Below are 21,007 nucleotides of genomic sequence, written 5' to 3' on the forward strand. Positions count from 1 at the left end.
TTGTTTGAGAGCTATTTATAGTTCTCAAACAACCTCTCAAATGTTAAACTTAACCGATGTGGGATTTAGAAACTTAAGCCAAAGAATTCAAAGTCCTCAATTTTGGCTTGAAAAAGTCATCAATTGAGGCTTGGCTTTGAATTCAACAAACGGGACAGCTGGTTTTGGGCAATGGCATGGCAATACAGCCACATAACCTATCAAGAAGGCGGGCACTGGGGAGCTAATTGGCAAGAAGAGGACGTTTACGTTTAAGTCAAAAGAGGAGACTCAGGGCCAATGGACTATGTACGAGTACTATATTGATGGTGATAGTTTGGAAGGGCTAAACAACGAATTAGATACTTCTTTAGTACTTTGTCGGATAAATAGAGATGACTCCAAAAGCTCTAAAGGAGGAAAACTAGTATCAAGATGAAGATATGGCATTGTCGAATCCAATGATCAGGGGTTGACTAAATCAGCAAAGAGAAAATCGGACATTGATCAATTTGGACGCACTAAGAATTTGAGATCTAACCCTACTGATTAGTGCTAACGATTGCTCTGATTGGAGTACTAGGATGGTACTAAGTACCAGTACTCCACCTGCAGCATCAAACATGAACAACGAGGAGCCAGATATTGCCGGCAGCAGTGGAGCTATTGTTGATGCAGCCCTTGGAGATATTGTGTATGACCCTTCTAATTTCAATGTTTTACCAGTTGAAGACGATCCTAATGGTTGGATCATCATGGAGGAACTGGATCCTAATTGGATACCAGCGAATGACAGTTCTGCAATAGATGGAGAACAAATTAATGGACCAATCCAGGCAAATTAATCCTTGATAGACGTTAAGAAGTGGAAATCACTGATATCTTTCACAGAATTGGTGTCTTGATCCTTGTAAGGCAGTGAATCCCTGGCTCAGAAAGCAGTCAAATTTGTAGTAACAATTTGTAGCCTTTGCCAGAGGGACACCTGAAATGCAAAATCAGACGCTCCCCATTTCTCTCCACTCACGCTGCTTCCGGATAAGGTCCTTCATCACTTTCAGTCACCACCTGACTCACTTCACATTCATCCTGTGAAAAAATTTTGAACTCTTAACTGTTCCATTGGTCAATTAAATTTCAATTTACAACTAAAACAAGACTATCAAAAGAAAAGCCAAGAGAGAAGATTAATGAGTGACATTTAATTTAAACATGAAAAATTAAATGTGGCATGGCCGATTATATGTGTAGGTCTCGTATTTGTCGTTTTCCTTTTTGGAACAAGAGTTCCGCTTCATATTGATGCACTACTCAATTGTTTCTGTGCCCATCTCTCCAATTTCACTTGGTAGGTGAAAAGTGATGGGCGATCATGGAGTAAGAATAACATAAAGCCAATTTGACACACACACACACACACAATGGTCCAACGAATAATATATCTATTATCTATTATCTATATATCTATCTATCTATCTATCTATTACTTTACTATATAAAAAGCATGATGAGTCTTTATTGCGAGTGTAAGCAAAAATCAATCTTAATTTTTATGATACCAATATTGCCCTTGACACTAATAGATAGACAAGATTACATTGCATTTTCTTAATAATTAATAAGATTTATGCTAACAGTTACAAATAAACATTTCTTGAATTGTGGTGATTTTGGTGCATTAAACCAAAAAAAGAACAACAAATTCATTGCATTTCATCTATATTAATATCAATTATGCCAACAATTACAAGAATGAAAAACATTCCCTTGAGTTATAGTGAATTAAATCGAAAAAAGAAGGACAAATTTTATTTATGAATTATAAAATAATATGGTGAATCTTAGTGGTTAATAGTGTAATAAAAAATTATATTAGTTTTTGTGATGCCAAAATTACATTCCTCTCTAATAAATGGACAAATTGTGCTGCATTTTATCGTTAATAAATAATATCAAACATGCTAACAGTTACAAAAATGAAAGGTTCCTTACTTTTTAATTTACCAAAAGAAAGAAGAACAAAAATTTTTTTTTTCAAAATCCAAGTTTAGAGAGTACTTCAAACATGAAACAAAATATAATAAATTGGTACTATGAGTCTCTTAAAAAGTACCACAAGTCTTTTTATTTTTTGGATGCAACTAAATTAAGCCTTAAGAGCACCATTTTAATATGCGTTTATCAGTTTTGAGTAAAAAAAAAAAACTTTAATTCAAAATATAATAGGAAATAGAGTACCAAGGTAGGCAAAGAGTTTTATATTAGGAATTTATTTATTTAAATTGCAATAAAGATTAAATTTAATGAACTTTATCAATCATATTCTTGTAACAACTAACAATATTAAACTACAATTAATGAATATTATATCCATCAATGGCAATCATAATAATAATTACAAAGGTGAAACATACCTTTGAGTTATGTTGAATTAAGCCAAAACAATATTTTTTTTATAAATATCAATTTCAATGTGAACTTTACAAGTGAATAAAAATATATCCATGTTCAGTTTGACTATTACATAACAAATAATCTTAAAATCTGACAAATTTTAATCATATAAACTTTATAATCATAAAGCATGTCATCAGTGAGAAATACAATAAATTACATCAAATCAAAATATTTTTCTTCAAAGTTAAGCTATTTAAATTTGAATTATGGAATTTCAATATGTTTATATACTATTATAATTACAATAGCATCATAGATTATTTTACAATCCACTGTTAGCAAAAAAAAAAATAATAATTAGAAAATCTTACTGAAACTAATGAACAATTCATAGAATGACTTAAAGGGAAGCAATAAATTATTCAAAAAATTTAAAATTTAAACTCAAATGGCATGAAAAAAAAAAGCATTTAGATCATCTGAATTTAACCAAAAGACAAAAATAAAACAAAAAATGTCAATATTGTTACAAAATAAAAGTGCTCTTGGAACAAAGAATGATTTATTGCTTGTACAATTGTATTGGTTAGGGCAAACTAAGTTCAAAAAAATATAAACTAATATAAATATTAAATATCACATTTTTTTCCTCAATTATCTTTATTCCTTCAAAATAATTGATTTTCTAAAAGTTTTAAAGGAAAAAAATATAAAAGCATCATGTTCACGTGCAAAGCACGTGCTCCATTGCTAGTATATATATATAATTTTTTTCTCATATTTGTCCAGACTATTTTTGGAGTCTTTAGCGAGCTAATGCCTTTCTATGGGTCAACCCTATGGTAAAATAACTTTCACCATGCATATCTTACCCATTTCAGGGTTTGATTTGCTTTATGTAAGCAAACATGGGCACTTGCACTGATAAGATATAAGATTATGCATAATGAAGTCTGGAACAGAAAAAGAAGAAGTAGCAGCAGTAGTCTGAGAAAAGCACGCAGTTCTCAAATTCACATTTGAATTAGTGACTTGCAGCCAACACTCCAATAAAGATAATTAAGCAAAGTTGAACTCCATTACATATATTTGGTAAAAGCACCATTTATTCCAGCGCAAGTCATATCCAAATTCAAGGAATTAGTGATATAAAGCCATCCATTTAACTTGGATTGGAAGTAGTTTCCACTCTTCACTGAGGATTTGGTGGGCGGCTATTGGCAGATGAAACTCTGGATCCCCATTCGAGCAACTCTTTGCTTGTGTCATCTTTGTGAACGATCACTTCTATGAAGCACAAACAGTCTTTCTTCTCCCCAGTTGCTGTTTCAATTGCGTTAACTAGTTCCTCTTCACAGCATACCTGAAAATTTGTATCACCATAATAATAATCCGTCGCAACAGAATATTAATATATTGCAGTCATAGGCTACTTTTTTCTTTTTTACTCCCCTCTCCTTTGGGCGGGGTTAGCACAAAGCAGGAATTACCTTTGTGGTCCAGCAATTGCCTTCACCATTGCAAAGTGCATCCACTAATCCAGTGTAGTTCCAGTTCTTAATCACATTGTATGGACCATCATGAATTTCAACCTCTATGGTGTATCCTCCGTTGTTAATCAAGAAGATGATAGTCTTTTGGTTGGAACGAATCATTGTACTCACATCTTGGGCAGTCACCTGCAACACAAAAATTTTATTAGCCCCGAAACCTCATGCTCTTAAAGATCAATGAGATTTCCCCAATTAAGTGTAATTATTTCTCACCTGAAAGCTCCCATCACCAATGCAAGCAATCACCCGCTTTTCAGGTACGGATTGAGCATAGCCAAGCGTAGCACCAACGGACCACCCAATGGAGCCATATTGCATTTGAAACTCATATCTGCAGCACCAATTTTTGCTCGTTAATTTTTATAGAAAGAAAATGGATGAAAAAGCACTAAATGACATCGATACCTACCCACATCCTTCTGGTAATTTGAGCTTCTGGCAGTTGAACCAGGAATCACCTGTCTCAGCAATCACAGCTGTTTGGCTAGAAAGCATCTTCTGGATGTGCTGGAATAGTACATTGACCCTTAATGGCTCAGTAGGCTCACTTTTCAGGGGAAGCCCTTCAGGGACAAAGATCCGTCGATAATTTTCATGGGCAGTGTTATTCTTCTTGATCTTTTTGGCCAATTCGTGAAGGAAATCTTTCATGAGCACGCAACCAAAAGCAGGTCCGTTGCCAATGACAACGCGGTCAGGCTGCACAATGATGGCTTTTTCCTTCTTGAGCAAGAGTGAATATCCAACTGAACTGTAGTCATTGAAGATTGGACCGACGAATATATAAGCATCAGCAGATTCCACAATCTCAGAGCAAAAGGCTGTGCTAACTGCACCCCAATAAGTGCCAATAAAGTGAGGGTGGTGCTCTGGCACTAGGCCCTTCGCTGATGGCATCACGGAAACTGCGTAACCACAGGCGTCAGCCAATTCAACGAATGCATCACAAGCTTTTGCAACTCTCAGCTTTGGGCCTCCAACCATGACTGGCTTCACTGCTTTGTTCAAGAAGGCTGCTGCTGCTTCTACTGCAGCCTGGAGTCCCCTCTCATTACTCAATCTGCATCCATGTAATAGTCTCAGGCATCAGTTGATTTCCTATAATCCAAGAATGAATCTAACAAGCATTTAAGCTTATAATCAATTTAATGTACCTTGGTGAGATTGAAAATGGAATGGGCTCTCTGTCGAAAGTTGGATGAGGGATGCCTGCCAAGTTGCAACTGACGCTAATGTAGACTGGCTTGCTTTCTTTCAGAGCAGTGGAGATGGCTCTATCAATTTGTTCATGTGCATCTTCTAAGTTATTAACCACTGCCTAGCACAGAAAATTCACCCCCAACAAAAAGGGAAAAAAAAATCACAGCCATTCTCAAGCCTTCAGGACAAAAAGCAGCAATCAAAAAATCCAAAACATGCAATGGTGACAATTGTGGAGGATTTGACATCCACCTGATTTAAATCAATATGTCTCAGTCTTAGTCGGGTCAAGGGTAGGGGTTATTTGTATAGTGCAGATCTGATCAAATTGTGTGTGTTGAGCTAATTGATGTTTAGTTTTTAAGCATCATCAAGTAAAATTCAGTAATAGTAGTCCATTAACAAGAATACTAATCATAAATGGACAAGTGCAAAGACAAAGGAATGGAGCTTGAAACGCAAAAAGGTATTGTCAGCCATTTACAGGAAAAAAATAATTGAAATATCAGCCACTATAAACAATGAAAAGTTCCTATGGATGGGAGCGAAAGAGTTTGCACGAAATATGTAATTGAGCGCTTCAAGCGATTAAGTCCTTGGATAAACAATAGTTCATGCAGATTTAGAAGGTAGGAAGTTCTGGGATTAAATTGCTTGTAACTGGGGACTTAAAAAATAGAAGTTCTTACTTTGTAGACATTTTTCTCAAAATAGTAGGTACCACAATGGCTATGGATGAACTGAAAAGTGTGCAAATTACATTCGAGGATTTCTCAGATTCTTTTTTAATCTGCAATATACATTTTCAAGTATAGAATTTGTCTGCAGTGCAAATTTATGGCATAAGAAACCAAATTAGTTATATGCAAAGCAAGGAAGATTTTTTAAATATTACCTTCCACTGCATATTGATAAATAAAAACTTGGACGAAAAAATCCAAATTCAGAAAAAACAAATAAATTGACAAATAAAAAATTGATGGAAAATGAATCTAGAATCCAAATTCAGAAAAAAAAAAATTTGTGTATGAATAGAACTGCACATCAAAGAGCAAGTGTAAGAATCCTTAATTACCTGATAGCAAGTGACGGTCTGGAAACATCTCAATTCCTGGCTAAAATCAGGAAGGCCAATAGTATGATGAAGAATCCTATTAGTCCCATAATCATTCGTGTTAGGCCCTCCAACGATACAAATCACTGGAAGATTCTCACTGTAAGCCCCGGCAATAGCATTAAGCACACTGAGTCCACCCACAGTGAAGGTAACGACGCATGCACCTACCCCGCGAGCCCTGGCATAGCCATCAGCAGCATAGCCCGCATTCAGCTCATTACAGCATCCGATATTGTTGAGCCCTGGTTCAGCAATTAAGTGGTCGAGAAGGGTGAGGTTAAAGTCGCCAGGCACGGAGAATATGTCGTTCACGCCAATCTCAACCAGCCTGTGAGCGATGTGGCGGCCCAGGGTGGCTTCAGGCCCGACTATCATGGAAGGAGGATGAGAACTGGAGGAGGCTTCGACGGCGGAAACATTGCCATTGGTGGCGGGACAGCCCACGTTTTTGTTTTCAGCTGGTTTGCATGAATCTATGGGACTCAAAATGCTGTCCATGTTTAAAGAAATGTGGTTTAGGCGGGGGAAAGAGGTTTACTGCTTAATTACTACTTGTAGGTTGACGATGAATCGTGAGAGAAAAAAATATGAACCAAGGTGAGGAAGGAAATTGGTGATGGTCGGTGGAGGAGGAACATTTATATTGGGGGGGGGGGGGGGGGAGAGTTAGTCAAGGGTTTTGAGGATGGACAAGGGGCACGGATTGTTGTGACAACCGTTTAGAAAAATTCACGGATCAAATTTTGCTAATAATGTAAAAATTAAAATTGTAAGGTCCAAAAAACATCTCATATATAGCTCTAAATCAATTAACATATATGAGCCAACTTGAATACTAGCTCTTTATTACAAAGATGTACAAGCAGTTAACAATGAGTTATAATCTGGACAAAAGTGAAAAACTCTTACACTGTTCAAGATCCATTGCTACTGTAATCATTCTTGCCCTTATCCCTTTTATGACACATTTTTGCTAACACGTCTTGGATTCGTCTGTTTTCATCACGAGTCCTTTGCTACTATTACACAAAATCCGGCTGCTATGACAATTGTAAGTCATCGTTACAAATTACAACTAGTCATTATTATTACTATATAAAAAGTATGATGAGTATTGACAATAGGGACTATAAGCGTAAGTATATTTTGATCTTAGTTTTTGTTATGTTTAAATTACCCTCATATCTTTTAATTAGAGTTATTGCATTTCAATCATGATACTAATAAGAAAAATGAAAAGTTTCAATAAATTATATCTAAAAAATATTGACAATTAAAATTAAAAAATGCCCAATTACAACTATATTCACCAATCATTTTATGTTGTATATTATGAATTAAATTTTCACTTTTTGTGATTGATTTGTTGTTTACCTTCATGTGATTTTAAGATTGTATTTTCAATTTTAGTGGTTTTTTTTTTTACTATTAAGGATTGGTCTAAGTGATTTTTGGCTATTAATGTTTGGTGTAAATGATTGATAGTGCTCTTTCAATTGGTGTTAATGATTGATAGTGGTATTTTAGTTTAAACTTTTTTGTGATTGGAGCATGATTGAGATGGATGTTCATGATCTTCAAATTTGATTTTTTGTTGTTTCGGCAAGAATATCATGAAAAGCTTTAAGGGTCGAAAAAAGTTTTTGAGACTAGATTATTATAATTCCTATCGATATCTAACTGTTAGTTTCCAGTTGTGCTTGGTTTTATTAATAACTTCCTCTAATTAGTTACCTATATTATGAGTGTTTGGAATATTAGAAAATTTCTTCCTACTTCTTAGGAAAAGCAAAATATTTTTAGAAGACATTTGAAATTATTTTATAAGAAGTTCAGTGTAATAAAAAAAATGACTATCATGTTCTTAATATATCAAACATTGAATGCCGCATGCACTTTTTGTACTGACTGAATACTCAACCATTTTGATCTCAATTTTTACTGTGTCCAAATTACCCTCTTGTCTTTTAATTAGAATCGTTGCATTTCAGTCATGACACTAATAAGAAAAATGAAAAGTTTCAAGAAATTATATCTAAAAAATGTTGGTAATTAAAATTTAAAAATGCCCATTTACAACTATGTTCACCAATCATTTTCTCCGTCTCCAATTATTATATGTGTTAAAATTATCTCTAATTATTATATTCTTATGCGTATGTGTGATAATTAAAGCTAACTATATTTTATATACGTGCTGGTTTAGAAGAAAATCACTATTAATAAGAAAACAAAAGGTTGGCGAGTTTCAATGTCTACAAGTAGTCTTAACTTCAGAAGCTGGGGGGGTTTGTCTCCATGGCCGACAGTGGTAGTCTTGGAGATGATGGGCATGTCCAAACTGCCAGAACACATCACTGGCATCACGTACCTTCATTCCTCAAACCCAAAGAACCAGCAAAAATGAGTGTATTGTCTAAGGCATGGTTGAGCACATGGCTGACGCCCCAATTAAGTTGTATTGATTCTTTGAAGATTGCAGTTAAACTTTTTGAGTTCCCGGCGCTTACGCCTGATCATGTCAATACATGGCTCCAAAATGCTGTGGACAATGGTGGGAGAAACCTTGAATTTTTATACACTCTTGTAATTCTACGTTGCCTCAAAAACAATTTTTGAAGCGAAATTACTCGTCAAATTGTGTCTTATGGGCCAATTCCAGTTAAAGCCCCAAGTAATCAAGGATAATAAGGTGTCATCATCTCCAAAAGCCGTATCTTAGCGTGGATTTAAGCAAAGAGATGCTTCAAAACATAATGTCGAGCTGCCCATTGATTGAAATCTTGAATATTTATTCCAGTAGAGATCTTGTGAACGTAAAGGTGAGCAAGCTTCTAAAACTTAAGCAATGTAGTATTGTTATACAGGGAAATGGTTATGTTGAAGTCGAAGCACCAGGTCTTGAACCCTTTTACTGTAATAATTCATAATTGTATAACAGATGTTTCTTTTGAATTAGATTCAGAATCATTCCCTTGCAGGCCTCACATGCATATATGTGAAAATCTGAGGTTAACCTTGGATGACATTGCCATCACTGATGAGTTTTTCTTAGGCGTTGCAGAAAATTTCCCACACCTTGCAGCGCTGACAATCCAAGATTGACTCCATTTGCAAATTATCAAGATTTCGAGTCACTCGATTAAACGCATACATTTGGATTCAAAGAGAGAACTGAAAGAGGTCGTTAAGCATTGTTCGATTTTGAATTGAGAGGATACTTCATTCCCCCACTCTCTTTTACACAGCTTGCTCCTACCCTAAGGTTTATGACATTGAGTTATATTTATGAAGTTAAATGTTTTGGACACCTCCTTGTTTCCCAGATTGAAAAACTTTTGACAATGTTAAATCAATCTCAAAGTTTCATTCCAGATTTTCTTTACCCCCAACTGTCGAGGGTTTCAATGACATGAGAAACATCGCCTCATTTCTCTGCCTCGAGTTCAAAAATTGTCTATAGGATTTGGTGATAGGGATAGTCTAAATGCTGCATGTTTTTGTGGTATCTTTTGGACTTGTCCTCCAAAAACCAAGTTCTGGACGAATTCTTTTGGGCTTGATGTGGGTTTTTGACCTTTGAGTACAATGACGGGGTGAATGTGCTATTTGAGATGCTAACGCTTAGAAGAGATCGCAAGCATAGCAATTTGCAGCAAATAGTTTTGGCAAGAGGATCTTAAGGATGTAAAACTTGAGGTTTCTGAAAAGGAAGGGCACCAAAGAGTTCAACTGCCTAAGTTTTCAGACTGGGACACCTTTTGAAAGGTAACCTCACTTATTTGAAAACTTGTTAAACCTGTTTGTGCTGATAAGTGAGCTTGATAAACTTGTTAACCGCCAACATTTAATATGAAAACTTGAGGTTTCTACGTCAAGTTATGCCAAAACACTGAAGTATGTCTACACAGAAAATTGAATCCGCCAGCATTTTTGAGCAATCTAGCCATGAATTTTTAACAAGTTTTCAAGACAAAAACAAGTTCAAATTCGATATTCAAGTCCCATTTCCATGTTAAGTCATCTTCCAACCTCCATAGTTGTCAAAATCAACAAATTTTAGCTCCCAAAGTCATGTAAATACATAAGCAATCCTGAAAATGAAGTGCTAGCTCAAGTCATTCATTTCCCTCAACATTCCTCCTTTTCATATTGATGATGGGCCTATACCCATATGAAAATAGAGACCAACACAAACTCTATACACCATAGCCATGGAAACTAATCAAGGATTTGAACCAAATGCCACCCAATCACCCGGTCATCAATTATTGCATAGACTCGATCCATTATCTGAAAATAGATCCTATAGACATAAATAAGTCGCGTCGCTCTTTTGCTTTACAATCTTCAATAAAGAAATGGCGTGGCGATATATATGGCCACATGGTCCACAACCTTATTGGTGGACCAAGTCTATTCAAGTATTTGCCTTTAGTTTCAACGCGTGTACTTATTCTTTGGAGATTGTTAATTTCCTTTTGAACCTCCATGAGCTCCAACTCGAATTTATCATTTGAATCATGGGTTCATACTTGACATTTTCTACATTCCTCACTTCCAAGTTCCACCACTCAACATGCCTCGTTAAAGATTACGCCTCTTTGTGTCACCATGTCAGCCTCTTGAGCTAACATCTCGTCGACCGTCAACTTGTCGAGGGTCTTCACCATTTGCACTTCTCGAATTTAGTTGCACCTCTTGACTGCTCAATTTCTTTAGTATGACACCTAAGGGGTGACCATTTAAACTTTCTCAAATTTGATTGCATCTCTTTCCTTAATTAATCTTACATTTTCAAAATATAATTCCTAAAATATACCTTTAACGAGTGCCTAATAAAACACCTATTAGACAGAACCTTAAATTAAATCAGACGCCAAATGATTTCATTAACTCATCTGCTCAGGTCTCTGCGATTCTACTATCTTGCCTTTTGGTTAGAAGCTCCAGTAGTTCAATTTCGCTGTTGAATGGCGGACGGGTAACATCACCGTCCAACATATCTAGTTCTCATCGTTTTGCTCTATTGCTCTGAATTATAACAGGCAACGGCAACTTATATTTGGCACACTGGAGACTCCGAAGGAAAGACCAAAACAAACACTATGATGTTTTTAAGGAAAAAACAGAAAACATATTACTTTTTCATAAAAACTTGAGCAATATAATTCATTTTCTAATTTACACCAAGGCCATCTACAACAAGAGGGGCCGGATACAATAATTTTCCTATCCATCATCTAAAAAGTTCAAGGAGCTAAACTCGATCCAGTACCTCCATCTTCTTGCTCTCGAAACAGAGAACACGGTAACATCGCTGAAAGCTTCATTAGCAGTCCCGTTGTCGAAATTTCTTGCACCCATTTTAGCTATGAGGGAGTTGAATCTCCTTTCACAATGGTGCTTCTAGCCGAAGTGATGTATACAACAGAAGATAGAGAGTATACAAACTTCTTTTGCATTCCTAACTCTACATGTAAAGAAGCCTTCAATCAACACCCAAACACGACCAAATGCTCATGTTGACGTCAACAATCAAACTTAGAGTTGCCACATCTAAGATGAACTTCCAATCTGTATGGCACTGTCAAACCCTGGCACAACATGAAGATACTGTAAAAAATCTCTGGACCAATTAGGAAAACTTCAAGAAAGCATAGCACAAAAAAGTGAGCGGTATTTCCAAAAGATACAAGTTCTTGTTTCTTTGTCCTTTAATACCTTCACTTTTCATAATAACCAAAAAAGGTAAAAGGACTGCATACCAATTATTTAATTGAGAACATATAAATAACTCTTAGTCTCCTAGACACAAATGATGGCTTTAATCAGACAGCTCAAAATCTGGTTTTTAATGCTTGATAATCTAATACTACAAGACAATACACTCTAATAAGCTAATACAGATAGCTAAATATGAAACATCATGTCAACCTGTTTTTCACAAGCAATCATCCTACCTAAAAGGTATAAAAAAACAATTAAAAAAGGCTTATCAAATGGGAAAAAAATTATATATCGAGAACATACAGTGAAAGCAATAAATGATTTAGCAATCCTGTACCTCTAATATGTGGGTTGCAATTAGCCTTCTAAAGCATATGTGGGGACCTGCAATTAATAAGCAAGATAATGACAAGTAAGCATTAGCATTCCATTTAACCTGAAACCTATACTGATTAGAAGCTACTAACACCTAATCAGATTGCCTCAATTTTACACTTGTAAGTTGATTAACTGACAGAAGAACAATCCAAATCAACTTTGTTCCATCCTCACTTGAAGGCTAAATAATGTTTCCTTTTGACAAATTAACCACCTCATCTATCCAAACCATAAATGCCTAATTTTGTAGAATCTTAAGCAGAAATGACTAGGGTCAGGAGGAAGGGGATTAGACACTTGATATAGCGTCATCTTAACTCCAGTTACTGCATTTTAATGACAGCATTGTAACAATTCAATCTCAGGTAAACAGAGGTTAAGGTGGTCTGTTCCCTTTTTTTTCCAACCAGCAGTGTGACAATATGATCCTAACAAGTCGTCAAGCTTTGCATCTTACATTCATCTTTGCTTACCTCACCTGGAGCCTCTTTCCGGGTAACTTTTGTGGTAACTTTTGTGCAATAAACTTCACATAAATGGAACATTAGAGCACAAAAGAGAATCTTCAAATTCAATCCTTTAACATTACTGTGTCGGGGTGATTCATTATTTAGTTTTGTAGAAATCCAAAATACACCATCAGCTGTTTACTTAATTCTAATCAAATAAATCACAACTCCTATGCCTCCCATACTATAACAAATGACTTCCTCCCCATATATGTATAATTACTTTCAACCTACATACAAGAAATTCTTTTAGACATTTGTCTTCAAAGAAAATTTGACCACCAAGATTGAATGTAGCGATGGTTTTCTTCGCAAAACTAAAATGCATGAACTGAAAACATAAGATCTTTCAATTTGAAGCACATGCAATACATCTGATGAATGTTTTATTGTGTGCTGAAACACTTCTCACATTAAATTTTAAGCCTCTCCACATAAAGTACAGAAGGACTAAATAAGACGGTGTTTGAGAGAACACATCAAGCAAAGAACTGACATCAATGACTACCTCTAACAGACTTGTAGCAAGCAAAGAAACGCATCAAGCAAAGAAACGACACCAATGCATACCTCTAACATGTTTTCATGAGAAAAAGATGCTGATGCAGGATTTAAACCATTAGGGTTATTGAATTGAAGGATCCTTAGCTTGCCTTCCTGCGATTTTGAGGAGAAAGTCAATACATGGACAACTTAATGGGAAACCTGAAACATAAATCATGACAAGTTTCTGCGAACCTTGGTTCCATACACAAGACCGCCACCAACTGAAGGATGAAAACAAGCCACATTGACCTCATCCTCAGCACTGGGAAGAACTCTTACAAGTTCCATGTCAGAAACTCTGTATATCTGGGCAGCACAAAGCAGAATTTTGGATGCAAATGAACAGCATCAGTGAATTAGAAGGCTCCTGGACATACCTCTACTCATGGAAACTAAAAAACCATCATCTTATAAAATTATTAAAGACTACAATTAGCTTGTATCTAAAATGCTTAAGAGATCTCCAAATGGGAAGTATAATAACTTCATTTGATGGCCAACAACACATAACGCATGTGAAAAATGGTATACAATTTGACAACATCCTCCAGCACTGAGCCACTGCAAAAGAATGCAAGCCAGTTTGCATGCCATAACTTTTCCTATCAGAGCCCACAAGACTCCATTTTCATAGTATTACTATGACCATTGTTATATATGCATCTGGAATCTATGTTTCTGCAAGTGTCTCATGTCGCTGATTCCAAATTTTCAAGAAATAATGTATCTTCTAATAGTCGTATTCTAGCTTGCTTTATAATTTTCTCAAGACTCATGGTGCTGGGGGGTGATTGCCACAATGAAACATAGCTGCATCCGAATCTTTCCAGTTTAGGATGCAAAGAAATCAAACAAGCAAACCATTTCACTTCAATTTACAACTCTAACATTTCATTAGGAGAAAATAAAGCTGATGCAGGATTCAAACCATTACATGTTCTATGACCCAAATTCTGTGCATGGAGATCATGCAAATAATGATATGCAAAGAAGATACCAAAGATTTGCATAATTTGCTCTTTAAAACTAACATCTCAAATCCTTTTTCCTTTTCTTTCAACATATTTACTTTTTCTGTTAAGTTGGGAACTGACGGTACTAATAACAAATTCATAAAAAAAAAAAAAAAAAAACCAAGCCAATGATATTTATTTTGAATGCTTGATGCCTGTTAAGGGATCCACCTTTGCCCCATCCCAGCAAGGTGATAATCAATTAACAAAATCAAGGATCTGCCAAATTAATAGAAATTTGTCCTTCCCTAATCATAAAAGATCTGGATGTACAGCTCAAGACCCTGACAAACGACTCACTAACAAGCAAATGTCAATCATGTAGAATGGGTCAGGTAAGAAGCAAATGGGATGACAGAAAAACAGAGAATCATTCAAAGTAGAACTTAATGTAATTTGAAAAAAAACAATGCCAGAAAGCAAGTATAATTAGTCTAATTATCAAATATACCTCCAGAATTGTATAAATTGGTACAGTCAGCTCTCCATCAATCACAACACTTTTGAGAAGTGAACTGTGACGACGGCCATAAGCAAGTAATAGATGCTCAGACGTAGGGGAGAACTGCAATTACAAAATATAGAACATCTTAAAATAGGAAATTCTTGCAATTCCATTTCTTCCTGCATTTAACCAGACAAAGAAACATATCTTGTAAAATCTTACAAACTAAAGTATCTTGCACATAAATGAAACAGAAACTTGTTAGATAAACTACTTAACCACCATGACACGTATAGCTTCTCAATCATCACAGACTACTGATTAATGATGATGCTGACTTATCATAACAGATCACCTCTTATCATCTGATAGTTTAAGTCATTGAACGAGATGGCAACTCCACATATCACAAACATAGGCAAAGGCCTTGCGTTCAATTCTCCTCACCACCTAGTATAAAATGTGCCCAGGAGTTGTGCTAATAGAAAATTTCTGAGTGAGTTTTATCAGAGTGCAAAGGAAACCAACGTAATCTCCTTTCCAACAGCTTAGTGTTAAGAGGCTTAAATCTGGTAATTAAGCAGTTAAGAATACATTCAACTCAAGGCAAAGCAGAATGTAGGAAAGCAATGAACTTTGCCATTTTTTTCTTCTTTTCATTTGGGCTCTCTAATCAATTGCCTTCTCTACGTTCTTAACAGGGAAAACAGAAAATATATCACTCTCTCTTTTAACTTTATCAGCTTCAAAATTAATATGTTACCCAAATTCAACTGTAACTCAGCTTTGAGTATGAACAATCCATCTGCTCAATGCTGAGTACAATGAACTGCAATGCAAATGGATAGTAGGATTCAACTTTCCTTCTTTTTTTCTTTTTCTCCTTTGAAGCCCACCCCACGCCCTCTTCCCCCTCCCCCATTTAGGAGAAGGAAAAGGTAGGGCTAGGAAGACTAAAGTCTTCTTGGCATTCAATTTACACAGTGAACTATTTCATTTAGGAAGAAAGAAACCATGTTATACTGATAACTTATTGTAAGTAATATTCAAAACTAGTTGTGTCAACAATAAAATTCAATTATGGAGAAATCAGCCTGGGAAACAATTGCTGTTTTACTAATCCATTTCCATTTCTTCCTAAACTCAATGAAGATGCACACTACAATAGGATGGTAAGATCACGCACTGTAAAAATTTCAAACATTGGCGTGCATGACATTAGTTCATTCAGGGGATAATTCTGCTCTAACTAACAGTGTTGTACTATACCAAAACAAATAACTTCAGATAGGTAAAATTCAATAGTATTTGCACGATCACATAAAGCCATGGAGATATCGTGCCAACAATTTCAGCAATAATACTGACCTGAATGGAAGTTAAACAATGAGCCGCTCTGATGGCCCGTGATGCAAGCACCATCCCAAATCTACCAAAAAAAAGGGCTCGAGTAAGACAAAATACTTGCCAATGTGATAGGGGTAAATTACAGAATGGTTTTTGAGCCATGTACAGGACTTACGTTGCCTCCTCAAGAGAATATACTCGCAGCTCATACATTACTTTGTGGGCTGAAATTGGATGTCTGGTTGGGGATGTCGCAACCCCAGTGGCATCATGATGAACTTGCCCCGGGAAACCAGGATCAGCTTCCATGTTTGGTAGGACACAAGCGACACAGGCTGCTAAAAATCTACCACACGGCGAAAAATGGGCTCCCATTTCACTGGAAAGAGAATGTAAAGGACGCTTAAGCATCAAGAGAAATATAGCTCATAATTTCACATTTTAGCAAAAAAGTCAAGATCTAGGATATGCAGACATGGTCTTATCACCATAACGAAGTTTAAAGATCAGCAAGAAGCAACTTCCATATGTAGAATGCTAATCTTTCTGCTAAACAGTTGTCAAAGAAACTAGTCAGTTTTTCCATTTTCTTGTTTTGGTAAAACTAGGCAGCATTAGGATATAACAGTAAACTCTCTAATGTGTTAACATGGATGAAGATATACATACCTACAAAGAACTGCATGGGGTATGGTTAAGCGACATCTTTCTGCATCAAGAGGTGCACAAGGATCTTTAACATCATGAGACCATATCCGAAGTTTCACGGTGCATGGTAACTCAGCAGTTGCTGCTGCTGCCATTGAAGTGGCTACCTCAGGCTGAACCTGGCTTATGATAGGATTAGTGTTGCCATCATCATGTACAATACTGTTATAAGTAGCACCATCACCAGATCCAGCTCCAGGTACACGTGGCCGTGAGGAGCGGTGCCGTGAGCCGGATCTTCCAGTAACTCTTGAATGAGCAGCATCATTTGACATAGAGGAACTTAATGGAGCAGGATTCTCTATATTATTAAAAGAAGAAATATGCTCATTACCACCACCATTTTGTGAACGCATGGCACGGAGGCCAGCTTGGCTTTGTCCAATCAACCATCCTTGCAGAAATGGAAGTTCCCAGTATGCTGGATCACTGAAAGGGAAAAAATGATTGTTTCTTTCCTCAGGCTGAATATCAGTCTCCATCGCATCCACCACGGGCTGGGATACAGCATTATCTGTCTCCCCCATCAAAGAATTAGGTTGTTGCTCTTCTGTCGAACTATTCGGTTCCATAGGAGACAGCAAAACTTCGTACTGACCCGTTGGAGTTGAATACGTGAGAAGTCGCACAGAGTTAGATGGATCCACTCTTTGTTGTGCACTATCAAGACCCACATCTGTATCAGTCTGCTGCAAAGGTAATCTGCTATCACTTCTACCAACCAAAGGCCATATCAAGAATGGTAAAGATAAAAGAGGCAACTCATTAGGCAGATTAGACCGCGAATTTGAATGAGCATCTGCCAAATAAACGGTAGGAGGAGGGTAGCGCAAGTAACCAGGGGAAGTTGCAAGTGTCATTGAAGAATCAGTTGAATCAAGGTCATTAACCTAGAAAAGAGTAAGACCAGGGTTGATTCCAGTAAAAAGATAACTAAATTAAGAGCATCTAAATCTCCAAGATGTTACCTCAGCAGTGAGAAGAAATGGAGCAGCATAAGGGTGGAAATGCACAGCCCGTAAGGAACGGCGTGTCTTAAGTACAATTGTTGGTGGGGATGTCTCTGCCCTCCTATTGTAGTGCCATATGTAAAGCTGCCAGATGATTAAGGTCAATCTAAGGATCCAACACCTAACTCAATCATATGTTGATTTAGAATACAAACCTTGTGGCCTGAAGCCACAGCCAGAAATTCCCCCCGAGCATGGAAAGCAATGGAAGCTATAGGGCGGTCTGCAAGGAAAAAATTTTCAGCAATTGCACACGCCAGCAATATGTATATGAAGCAGGCAAAAAATTCCTAAACTTAGAGTAGTATTAAAGAGACATACAAAAATCACGCGATCCTATACATTCTGCAGTTTTTGCATCCCATAATCGAACTTCATGGTCCAAACTTCCACTGGCTAGAAGATCAGGATACAGTGGATGGAATCTAACCTACAAATGTTCCACCAGCATGTCAGATAATCAGGTAAAAATAGAAAAGCAGAATACTCAACAAAATCAGAGGTAATCATCTATAAAATGCATCCAGATAAATCATACACAAGATTCAAGGGCCACTCTTCAAATGATGCACATATTAGTGTTTCACTTCATTCAAATTAACATTTTCTTCTATATATTTTTCTCAGGATAGTTAGAAGTTCGTCAGGTAGTCTTTACCAACTACAGTCACTAACTGAGATGTAAGCTGTCCCAAAAGAAAGCCTTACCACCCATGGTGTCCTCCGATGACCACTCAGCACCTTTAAGCATTTCCCAGTCTGGCAATCAATTATCTTTACAGTATGGTCACCACTACCAGCAAGAAATCAACAAGAAGTCCATCAAATTATAGCTTTCTAGAACAGAAAAGTAAAACAAACCTATATTAGCATTTAGACTGTTCTTCTACATATCATCACATTCACAAGAGTGCAGCAGCGAGGGGCATGCACATTGTGAATCTGTATACAAGAGACATACAGAAACAGGAACATGCAAAGACACACACACATGCACACACCCAACCACACACAGAACAAAAGAGGAAGAGAGATTTAACTGCGTAGAAGCAAGTGTTTTCCCATCAGGACTGAAGGCTGCTGCAATAGTTGACCTTGGGGGAGGCAGAAGAGGACAATAGTCAGCTGTTAAATGTTGCAAAGACTCCGCCTCCACCCTAGAAACAGTAAGGAAAGGACATAAATTTCAAAAACCTAACAGTGGCAGCTTTCGAAACTTTTAATATAGTTATAGAGTAACCGCAAAAGAAGCATGTTCAATTAGACACCATTAAAAAGAGAAGTAAGATATTTACCATGAGATGAGACCTCGCCTTGCGTCAATTTCTGCATCACTTTTTGTACCAAAAGCATCCACATGACGTGCAGAAGCCTCTTCCCAAAACTTCTTTGAAGAATGTTTCATTCGAGGGGCAACCTCTCTCCGAGCTAATAACCGAAATACATTATAACAACTGGTACATGATGTTCAGCATAACCAAATCAGAAACAGTTCAGTACGGCCAATGCAAAACAATGTGATTTATGATAACCACAAAATGAGTCTACTTGTAATGTTGTGAAAGAAATCTATATGTAGAAGCTTACAAGAATCTGTTAGCTTAGAAGATGTAAATTCAGAACCCCAACGAAATTTAAAAATGCAGTCCCTCATATGCAAAAACAAGCCCTGATCAGTCTACAAACCTAGAGCCATATAAATTTGGCAACTGAACCAAATCAGAACAAACACAAGCCATAAGAGGCATCTTAGATATTGGCGTCAAACAGCATTATGTCTCATCACAAAAGACCAACACAGTGACAACCAGTGCATCACATTTGTGCATCAAAAACAAATCTAAATCACAGGGGAAAAAAACTAATGCAAAATCCAAACTAAAAAATGAACCCCATCCCATTAGGACAAATGTATAGCTCTTATAAAAAAATTAATACAAGTTTAGGTTCTCTCCTATATTAGTAAAACATGCAGAAACGTATGCCATATGTATCAAAATAACCAAAATGGTACAACTGTTAGCCCCGTGAGCAATCCACTAAAGGCTAAATGGTCTAACATTTTCTGTGTCTTGTTCCCAGCATGACTACAATATCAGCATTCCAGATATCCTATCACACAGAATTTTAGCCAAGAAATCAAAATTACTCCTTTTTTTGTTTTCAAGGTTCTCCAATTAAACTTCTTAGGCCAATACAAAACCATAAGCAGTGAAGGGATTGACCTAAAAATTCATTACTATCAGACAATCAACATTTTCATGAACAAATAAGAGCAAAAAATATATAATAAAACTCAATTCACAAGGCCGTGGTCATAAATTTCTTCCACAAAAAATCACTGCCGAGTGCCGTACTTCATTTCCATTAAATATCAAAGAATATGATTTATCTGAATTATCAAACAAAACTAAAATTCATCAAAACCAAACCAAAAAAAAAAAAAATGCAGTCTGACATGTGGGATAGATATTGAATTGGCATTCCAATAATCAGGACCACAATTTGAACAAACACGCAACAAATACATCAATATCTAACAATTCAATCCGATAGCTCAGATCAAACATCAAAATTTCCCCGAATTACAATATAATACCCATCAAAAACTCAAATTTCAGCTTAAAAACACGAAAATAACTTCCAGAAGGGATCAAAACTCAGATCTACAGAGTAAAACCTAACTCAATAACCAGAATTCAGATGAAATTAGGGTTCAGAACTGAACCTGCTTTTCGGATTTGCTGTAGGGGTGGCGCAAGCCGCCGCCTGCAGCAGCGGCTGTTGCAGATTCATCGACGACGACGTCGATGGAGCAGTATTTGGATAGGAATTCGAATTCTCCGGCCATAACGCCGACGACGACGACCTCATTATTTATTCTCCTCTCCAGAAGAAATTTTGCATGCTCTGAAAAATTTCAGCGGATTAATTTAAAGAGAGAGCTGGGCTTTGGTGAATTGCCTGAAGTGACCTCAGAATTTTGATTCAATTTCACGGCGAAGGATGCTGAGGGTTGAGGAACTGAAGAGAGGGGTAGAATGGGAAGAAAATTTTGGGGGAGAAAATAAAACA

General features: G+C 36.6%; 2 protein-coding genes across 4 annotated transcripts; both read right to left on the reverse strand.

Annotated features, from left to right (window-relative positions):
* Positions 1–3,380: 3,380 nt before the first annotated feature.
* LOC113733693 (pyruvate decarboxylase 2-like) lies at positions 3,381–6,856 on the reverse strand. The gene is made up of 6 exons (XM_027259890.2): positions 6,205–6,856; positions 5,084–5,247; positions 4,339–4,989; positions 4,143–4,260; positions 3,867–4,055; positions 3,381–3,739 (listed from the first exon to the last, which is right to left on the reverse strand). Exons 1-6 carry the CDS (start codon positions 6,742–6,744, stop codon positions 3,569–3,571), a joined length of 1,833 nt encoding a protein of 610 aa, XP_027115691.2. The 5' UTR covers positions 6,745–6,856; the 3' UTR covers positions 3,381–3,568.
* Positions 6,857–11,421: 4,565 nt separating this feature from the next.
* LOC113735454 (uncharacterized) lies at positions 11,422–21,007 on the reverse strand. Of its 3 annotated transcripts, XM_072082075.1 has the most exons (15): positions 20,661–21,007; positions 19,228–19,386; positions 18,973–19,089; positions 18,641–18,725; positions 18,254–18,362; positions 18,088–18,155; positions 17,891–18,016; positions 16,884–17,812; positions 16,390–16,593; positions 16,236–16,296; positions 14,874–14,987; positions 13,602–13,715; positions 13,434–13,520; positions 12,314–12,360; positions 11,422–11,843 (listed from the first exon to the last, which is right to left on the reverse strand). In XM_072082075.1, exons 1-14 carry the CDS (start codon positions 20,804–20,806, stop codon positions 12,334–12,336), a joined length of 2,346 nt encoding a protein of 781 aa, XP_071938176.1. In that variant the 5' UTR covers positions 20,807–21,007; the 3' UTR covers positions 11,422–11,843; positions 12,314–12,333. The 3 variants fall into 3 exon arrangements, with proteins under 3 accessions (XP_071938176.1, XP_071938178.1, XP_071938179.1); XM_072082077.1 differs by lacking the exon at positions 14,874–14,987 and having other exon boundaries at positions 20,661–20,952; XM_072082078.1 differs by lacking the exons at positions 11,422–11,843; positions 12,314–12,360; positions 13,434–13,520 and having other exon boundaries at positions 13,603–13,715; positions 14,874–15,046; positions 20,661–20,952.

The sequence above is a fragment of the Coffea arabica genome, chromosome 3c, assembly GCF_036785885.1.
Source record: "Coffea arabica cultivar ET-39 chromosome 3c, Coffea Arabica ET-39 HiFi, whole genome shotgun sequence".
Classification (NCBI taxonomy): Eukaryota; Viridiplantae; Streptophyta; class Magnoliopsida; order Gentianales; family Rubiaceae; genus Coffea; species Coffea arabica.